We start from the raw sequence: 9544 nt of genomic DNA, 5'->3' as shown, positions 1-9544 counted from the left end.
AACACGGCTAACCATCTCTTCTCTGTTGCCTTGGAGAAGAGTCGTGGTGAGGGAGCAAAGCGTTTCAGTATAGGTTTGTGAAGGTACATTTCTGTCTCTCCTTCAGTGACACTCAGCTGACTTCCTCTTCAACACTGAATATCCTCGGTTGGTTCTTTATCTATAGTCTAAACTGGAAACTTCACATCTCATTGCTTGATAAAGACAGCTTGTATGGATGAGAGAGAGACAGACAGACAGACAGACAGACAGACAGAGAGAGACAGACAGACAAACAGACAGAAAAACATCAAAGAGTATTAGATAACAAAACACAAGATTAATAAGAGACAAAACCATAAAAGATTGAACAAGAAAAAAAACAAGAAAAGACTAATAAGATAAACTAATAAAGAAAAGGAACTAAATAGACAAATGAATGGAGAGAGAGAGAGAGAGAGAGAGAGAGAGAGAGAGAGAGAGAGAGAGAGAGAGAGAGAGAGAGAGAGAGAGAGAGAGAGAGAGAGAGAGAGAGAGAAGGCACGAAGATCTAAGGACACAAGACCCCACAGGTAAAATTAATTAAGAAAACAAGACCAGGTAGAAGCATCAGGTAAGAAATAAATCAATAAAGGATAGAATCTATATATAGAAATTAATAACTGCCACATCTGCAGGAAATCATTACCAGGCGAAGGTGAAACGGGACCACTCAGGTTAATTATTTAATGAGAGAATATAAATAACAACTAATTAAATCCCGAGGAGGCCATGTGGACAGGTGAGCTTGGGGATAAATTGAGCTAGTGGATAAAGAAAGGTAGTGGTGGTTTCCTTCTTAACCCTTTCAGTACCGTGCCGCGTTCTCATATTCGTTCTGGTTACTATTTGGTGATTTTATACAGCTTCAGAAATTTATGTGAGGGATTGAAATAGTAAAGACTCTAGCTATTAACCCCTTCAGTGATATAACGTGTTTTTTTATATTCATTCTGGTTACTATTTGGTGATTTTATACAGAAATTTTATACAGAAATTTTCAGAAATATATGTGGAGATTGAAATAGTAAAGAGACTGGCCATTAACCCCTTCAGTGATATAACGTGTTTTTTATATTCATTCTGGTTACTATTTGGTGATTTTATACAGCTTCAAAAACTTATGTGGAGATTGAAATAGTAAAGACTGTGGCCATTAATCTACTGACCTCCATTGACCCTTCCTATAATGCAAATAAAATCGTGTAATCATACCCAAAAATCATGGTAAAAATGCGTCTCAGTATTGAAAGGGTTAACCTCTTTGAGTTATCTGAACACAGAAATATAAGGAAGGGTTTGTACAAGACACCACCAGGCCTTCATTTGATGAAACGCACCTCAATATTTTTTTTCACCCTTTTTTAATTATATGAACCGAGGAAAAAAAAAGTAAAGGTTTGTACAAGACATCACCAGGCTTCACACTTTTCACTCCCTCAATGAAACATGCCTCAATATTATTTTTAACCTTCTTGAATTAGATGAGCCTATTAATATAAGGAAATAAAGGTTTGTACAAGACACCAGCAGGCCTTCACTTGTCACTCCATTGATGAAGTATGCCTCAATATATATATATATATATATATATATATATATATATATATATATATATATATATATATATATATATATATATATTCATTAGGCTTTTTGAGTTATTTGAACACAAGAACATAAGAAAGCAAGGGAATATGCAACACACCACCAGGCCTTCACTTGCCACTCCCTCACTGAAACATGTATCTTTTATCCTTTTAGGCTTTCTGACTTATTTACAAACAGGAACATAAGAAGTTTGTAAGAGTTTGTACAAGACACAACCAGACCTTCGCTTGTCACTCCCTCAATGAAACATGCCTTAATTTTTGTTAGGCATTTTGATTTATTTGAACACAGGAGCCTAAGAAAGAAAGGGTTTGTGCAACACGTCACCAGGACTTCATTCGTCACTCCCTTAAAGAAACACGCCTCAATATTTTTTTTTTTTTTTTTGCGGGGGTAGTTATTTGAACACAGAAACATAAGAGAGCAAGGGTTTGTGGAACGTGTCACCAGGCCTTCATGTGTCACTCCCTCACTGAAACATGCCTCATTATTTCCATCCATCATTCCAATACATGAATTTTGTCGTGTCTTGATTCAAAGCTTCTCAATGAATCAGCACTAACCGGAGTAGAAAAGACAATGTTTACGTAGATATAATCGGCTATGTGAACAATATTCTTTTGTTTTGCTTTTAGGTGAGGGAGCAAAACAAAACACCAAACCAACAACATCAGTAAAGACAGTAATAGAAATAGAATACTTTGTCGTGTCTTGGATTAAAACTTCCCAGTGAATCACCAACAACCGAAGAAGAAAAGAAAATGCTTAAATAAATTGTTTCCAGAATAAGAGGAACAATAATTTTCTTTTTGTTTTTAGGTAAGGGAACGAAACAAAACACCAAAACCTTTGTAAAGACAGAAATAGAAATACTTTGTCGTGTCTTGATTTAATGCTCCCCAGTGAATCACCAACAACCGAAGTAGAAAAAATGCTTAAATAAATTGTGTCCAGAGTAAGAGAAACATGATAATTTTCTGTTTGTTTTTAGGTGACGGAGCAAAACAAAACACAAAAACAACCTTAGCAAAGACAGAAATGGATGGTTAGCGTACAGCAGAGCTCCCACACACACACACACACACACACACACACACAGGGAGGGAGCTGGGCCAAGTCAAACTGGTTGGTTACAAATGCAGCAGCGAGTAGGCAAGGCAGCAGAGGACGGCAGTACACGGGCGGCACACACGGCACACTGCCACCCAGATTACCGTATGCAAATGAACACGCTTTGAGATCCCTAAGATAATCTGAACCTAAGCTTTATTGCAGCCGACAAGCGCCATCCTGATTACCCTCAATTATCACCGATTAGGACCAATAATGTCAAGTGTAATTACCGACAATTAATCTGATCCCTAATTAGGCTACAAGTACACACAGGTGATACGTTACCCGCTCAGGTCAATAGGTCAAGGCCACGCTGCTTCCTGGTCTGTGATACATTGATTACCTAACCCAATGTAACCTTTACCTAATCTAACCTAACCTAACCTAACCCTACCCTACCTTATACTAACACAGTCTAGCCCAATTTGAACCAACCTAACCTAACCTAATTTAACCTAACCCAAACTAACCCAACCTAACCTAACCTAACCTAATGTAAACTAACCTAACCATACCTAACTAAAACCTAACCTAACCAAACCTAACCCAACCCAACCTACCCTACCATATCCTAACCTAACCTAACCTAACCTAACCCAACCCATCCCAACCTAATCTAACCTAACCTACCCTAACTTAACCCAACCTAACCTAACCTAACCTAACACCTCTTTCACTGGAACACAGACACACACAGGTCAAAGGTCAAAGGTCACAAAACAGTGCCACTCACCTTCTTGGTCGGTGATGGTGTCTGACATGGCGAAGGTGGTGGTGATGGTGAGCAGCAGCCAACCCACCACCGCCCACGTCACCACCCACGCGTTAGGTGACATGGCGGCGCGGCGAGTGTTGCGGTGGGCTGGCCTGGGCGGGTTTCCTTTCTCGTGTTCCTTGTAGTGTGTTCCGTGGGTCCAGCGCGCCATGGTCTGCCTCTCTCCTGCTTTCTGTTCCACTTGTTGCACGTGTTCCACTTGGTTCACTCGCGTTCCGTTTTCTTCACCTCGCGCACTTTCGTTTGATTCACCTTCGTTGTAACTTTTCTATTCCCACACTCAATTATTTTCTATTATTATTTTCTTTCTTTCTTATTCCACTTTATTGCTGTTTTGCTTGTAAATTTTTCTATTCTCTCAATTCTTTTTTATTACTATATTTTTTTCTTATTCCACTTTATTGCTGTTTTGTTATCTTTATTCCTCACTAACTCTCTCTCTCTCTCTCTCTCTCTCTCTCTCTCTCTCTCTCTCTCACGTCTCAGAGTACTGGCTGTCTTGTTTGGAGTGCGCGAAGTGGGATCTAAACTTGTTGTTGCGCATCAGCAGAGGGATTCATGAACTTAGCAAGGCCTTTCCCGTGACAAAGGGATTCCAACTTGCACGTGAGGAAAGGGAATTTAAGTCTGTGTTGCAATCGGGTTAACTCTTTTTCTATTTTCGGTGTTTCTATGGATTTTTGGCGAATATTTTTGACTTGTTCCAGTTTCTAAAAGTTTGGTTGCGTATTTTCTGACTTTTCTTTCCTTGCTTTCATTATTTTCGCTTTTTAAATTTCGGTAAGTAATTTCAAACTTCTTTTTTTTCTGGTTATTTGCATTTGATTTTCTTTTCTTTATTTTTTCTTTTCTTTTTTCAGCTGCCTAGTTATTTAAAGAGCGGCCACTTCAGATGAAGGTTGAATTTTGGTGATTTAAACTTATTATTTCCCCTCCACTGAGTAGGAAGTGGAAGTTTTCATTGGAATCAGAACCTTTCTAAAACTTCCCCCACACTGATTTGAAATGACGCTATTCTTCTTCTTCTTTTTCCTCTTCCTCTCTTTCTATTGGTGCATGAATTCAAAGTTTTAGTCCTGTTGCTTCGTCTTCTCTTTTTTGTATCTTATTTTCTCTTACTTATCTCTCTTCCTTTTGTTGCTTATCTCTTCCTTGTCTTGTTTAACTCTCTATGTCTTATATATCTCTTGTCTTGCTTATCTCTCGTCCTTTTGCTTACCTCTCTTTCTTCTTTTGCTTATCTCTCTTCCTTCAGTGTGTGGATCAGTTCAGAGTGGAGTGACAGTGATGGCGTGACCAGCCTTGCATCAGCGAAACGTGACAAAACAGTGGAATGCAATCACACACTTACTGGAATGACAGATGTAGTAGGTAAGAGAACACACGAGAGCGCTTTACCGTACTGGAGTGAGTCTTAGTCTTACCATAGGGTGAATAAGCTCTCTGGGTGGACTTTGGAGTGGACACCTTGATGGCAGTGTAAAGACAGGTTAATTACAAACGACTGATATTCGCTGGAGTGAGGGAAAAAGAGCGTTAAATCCGTTATGCTGCAGTGGGTTAGTTAAGCTCTCTTCATGTAGTGGAGTGGGGATCTACACTTAAGTGGAATGAGCTGCCAAGGTGGAAGGTGTGAACGAGAAGTGGAAGGATTGAGAGTCCTTTTCTCTTCGTGGATCAGCTCTTGAGTGTTGGTGGAAGGAGGTTTTCAAGTGGAGTGAATATTGAAGTGTCTTTCAGAGGATAGTCTCTTTATTTACATCCAAGAGAGCTGGTGGATGACTTCACACCTCCTTCCCTTGGTGGATAACCCCTGGAGTATGGACTGGGTGGTCTCACGGTGGAGTCAAGTGGTTGTATCAGTGGATGAGTCAACCGGTGGATGAGTTGACGCGTCCTTTCCTTGTGGGTAAGCTCTGAGTGGCGGCCGGGCAAGCTGCGGTGGATGAATGAGTTATCTAGCAATCTCCAAGTGGATGACGGTGCGGTGGAGGGTGGAGGGTGGAATGCAGGAGGGTAACACACGCTGGGCAGGATGGTGACGCACGGACAGGCAGAGAAGGTGACGCCACGAGGAACAGGAACTAACTTACTTATTTGTGTTTCGTAGTAAGAGGAGACGCCCCTTTCTCTCTCTCTCTCTCTCTCTCTCTCTCTCTCTCTCTCTCTCTCTCTCTCTCTCTCTCTAGGTTCAGACCCTTAACAATAACAACAAATTGGCAAGCGAGCAAGGAAAGCTTGTATATCGCGGTCAAAGGAACACGAGGAGGAGGAAGAGGAGGAGGAAGTGAGAGGTGATGAAAGAGTGTGAAGAGGAGAGAAGAGAATAATAACTGGTGTGTGTGTGTGTGTGTGTGTGTGTGTGTGTGTTGGTGAAGAGTCAAGAGATAATCCCTCTTAATTATTGTTTCTTCTCCTTTCTCCTTCCTTTCACACTTCACCAGCAGCAGCAGCGGAGGCAGGCAGACAGACAGACAGACAGACAAACAGACAGACGGATGAATGTACCGCCCCGCTGATCGCTGATGATAATGATGATGTCAACTGGTGAAGGCTTCAAGTGAGTCGCTGCTTCGTTCAAGGCGTGTCAGGAGACGATTCGAACCCTATTAAGAGCAGCAGCAGTCATAGCGAGGCATCAAGACAAGGTTCAAAGCAGAGGAGGAAGAGGAGGAGGAGGAGGAGGAGGGCACGCGAGGCTTTATCTTCGTTGTCAATGCGAGGAGAGAGGCGGCGAAGACAAGCCTTGGTGTGAGGGGGCTCCGGGGCGAGGCTCTGCGGAACACTGGGGGTCAAACGCATAGTTCTACAGGACATAGTGGGCTCTGAGCGTCACGAGGAGGGCGGGAGACAGTTTCGAGGGTCCTAATAGGTTTCCAATGGTCGTGGAGACGCTGAGAGCCGAGGTAAGGAGGCTTCCAAACTCTCCAATTTCGATAGTAAAAGGTTCACCGCGACTTGAGGTATTTCACACAGATTACTGGAGGGATCGAGTCTTCTCTTCCTCCTAACCTTTTGTATTGGTTCTCATTCACACCTCGCGCAACGTCAAATGGAAGCCGACCCCGAAAAAGACGCCGAAGAATCAAATAGTGAAGGATTTAGATTCTTTTTAAACGTGGCTGACCTAAACTACTTTATATCTTAAGAATTCTTCACTTAATTTTACTTTTTCAATGCGTTTAGATACTTTTTGGTTAGTGTTCCGAGGAGGCATTTGGAGGCAGAGAGGATGTGGGCAAGTGGGTAACCTTAAGACTGCTTAGTGCTAGTGTCGACTATACGCTGCTAGTTACTGGGGTGGTACTGGGGTGGTGGTGTGGGTGGGTGGGTTACTTAGAGCTTAGGGGCGTTATGACTTTTGGAGGCTTTCAGAGGCGTTCATTCATAAGGTGCCTTGATCGCTATGTATAAAATATGAATAGAAAATAATGAGAGGTAATTCAATTTATTTTTTCCCTTACAAGTGTCTAAAGTCTTCTAAAGTGTCACGTGTTTTGTGTGTGTGTTTTCTTCCACTTAAGTAACAAAAGTAATAAAGTAAGGGAAGGGAGACACTCAAACAGCTACTCACTACCACGATGTTCCAGTTTACTGTTACAATTATTATATTATTATTGTATTGAGTGTTTATTTGCACGAATGGTTCACTAGAGTGGTTCACTGGTTCACTACGAAGCTCGAGGCACCGCGGGGAGTATTCAAAGGAGTGGTTCGGTGACGGTTCTACGATCACCACTACCTATCTACCGGGATAGACAGACAGACAGACAGACAGATCAACCGACAGACACAGACTTAACAGACAGGCAGGGTTAAATGAGGTCGCTTCCAGGAGCTTCAAATGCTTCGTTCGTTCGTTCGTTCGTTCTCTCTCGTTCGAACGCAAGCTTCAGACACTGCAAGAGTTCATAAATACATATACTTTTTATTTATTATTTTAGAATATATATATTTTCTTAACGTCCATAAAATTTGAAATGGTAAAACTTTGAGGATAATTTTTATAAAGCTTCAGGATTAAATATTTTGGAAAGCTTAATAAGTTTTTGGGACAATTTTTAGCGTTTCATAAAGCTGCACTGCTCATATACCAGCAGTTCGATAAAGCTTCATTCATTTACGTATATATTTCACAAGTGGAAAGGCGTATTGAGTGAATAAGCTTAATGTGGGAGATAATACAATGTTTCTCAAGGCCAGGCAAGCTTCACAGATGGAGTGGGCGACGAGTCAGGCTTCACTGCTTCAAAGGCTTCACGGAGTACAGATGCAACACGTCTGTCATGCAAGTCACAAGCTTCAGTGATTCAGTGGTTTAGTGGTTCAGTGACTCGCTCTAGAGGAAAGGAGGCAGACACTCGGCAGCACGGCAGACCAATACGGAAAATTCCAAGGCTTCAAATACTGCCAGGCTGAAGCTTCACTCTCTTCACCAACCACGAGCTTCACCGACTCAAGGCTTCACCAATTCAGGCTTTACCAACTCAATCTTCAACTCACAAGCTTCACGGATTCAAGCTTCACCAACTCAAGCTTCACCAATCACAAGCTTCACCAATCACAAGCATCACCAATCACTATCTTCACCAACCACGAGCTTCACCAATAACAAGCCTCACCAACCAAAAGCTTCACCAACCACAAGCTTCACCAACCACAAACAGGCAAACAGACGAGAAGACAGCAACAAACACCACCACAAACAAGATTAATTTTTTTCCACACACCAGAAGCTTCACTCTTCACCAATCACTTCTCTTCATCAACCACAAGCTTCAATAACGAGCTTCTCTTCTCACCAACCAGGAAACAGACAAGAGGGACAAAAATCACCACAAACAATTTTTTTTTCCTTTTGTTCCTCTTGAAAAAAAAATGTTTAGCTCTTTCTCTGTTTTGTTTCTTTATCGTTGTTGTTTCCAGGTGAGAGAATTTAGTTAGTGTTAATTGGGATTAGCAGGTTATTGGCTTGATTCATAAGGATTTGATCTTCTGAGGCTAAATATATAAAATGGGTTTATAATGGTGATTTATGTATTTTCTTCTTCCTCTTCTTTTTTCTGTATTTTCTTCTTTTCTTCTTTCTTCTCCTTCCTTCCTTTTTTTTCTTCTTCTTCTTCTTGTGTTGTTATTCTTATTTATTTAGTCTTCAGTATTCTTATCTCCTCTTTTCTATTTTCTATTTTTTTTTTTACCTTATTTTTCATTTACTTCATTTTTCCTTCATAACCTTGGCGTTAATATTTCGTGCTTACCTATTCATGTATTCACTAATTAGTTTGTTTTTCCTCCCTGTCTCTTCAACATGTATATTTTTCCCTTCTTCATTCATATAATGCGTCACACTTAACGTCTATTGTTACTATTACTATTATTATGACTATTATTGCTTCCTTTTCACCACAAACACACAAGATAATGAAAAAAAAAAACACCCACAACCTTCTTTCTCTCTCTCTCTCTCTCTGTCTTTCTCTCTCTCTCTAAATGGCACAAGGTAACTCACTATATCAATATTTTCCAAACAATTTTTCCCTCTCTATTTCCACAAAGTTTCAATCACTGTCACGGGAAATCGCTCACACACTCACAGTTTTCACAGCCTTGCGTTCCTTCCCTCACTGTTTCGTCCCCCCAGTGAGTCAACTCTAACGTGTGGTGGGGTGGAGAGGGGGGGAGAGAGAGGCACAGAGAGACGGTGGGGGAGTGAGTGTGAGGGAGAGGCTGTCAGGTGATAAGGAGATAAAGAGAGAGCGTGTGAGAGTACCAAATAAAAAAAAAGGTGATATTTCTGTCTCACTTTTCTTTTTTTTCTATTTTTCTTTTGTTTATTTCGTGAGTATTTTTTTTTTTATGATTTATCTGTTTCCTGTTTTTTTCTTTTTTCTGGTTTTATTTTCACTTATCTTTATTTTCTCCTTCTTCTGGTGGTGTTGTTCCTTTTCCTTCGTCTCTTTCAATTCCTCATCTGAAAAGAGAAAGAGAAAATTGTGAATAATAATAATAATAATAATAATAATAATA

The 9544-nt window shown here is 40.6% G+C and overlaps 1 protein-coding gene across 2 annotated transcripts in view; it reads right to left on the bottom strand.

The window, feature by feature from the left end:
• LOC123512738 overlaps positions 1–9303 on the bottom strand; it is a 167868-nt gene extending 158565 nt beyond the window's left edge. For both annotated transcript variants that reach the window (XM_045269306.1, XM_045269307.1), the window contains exon 1: positions 3476–9303. In XM_045269306.1, the coding sequence (XP_045125241.1) occupies positions 3476–3668 (193 nt within the window). In that variant the 5' untranslated portion in view covers positions 3669–9303. The remainder of the gene's footprint in view (positions 1–3475) is intronic.
• Between the last annotated feature and the right edge of the window lie 241 nt (positions 9304–9544).

This window comes from Portunus trituberculatus, chromosome 34, assembly GCF_017591435.1.
Source record: "Portunus trituberculatus isolate SZX2019 chromosome 34, ASM1759143v1, whole genome shotgun sequence".
NCBI lineage: Eukaryota > Metazoa > Arthropoda > Malacostraca > Decapoda > Portunidae > Portunus > Portunus trituberculatus.
Note: the sequence above shows the minus strand (reverse complement) of the source record. Positions and strands in the feature narration are given on the sequence as shown.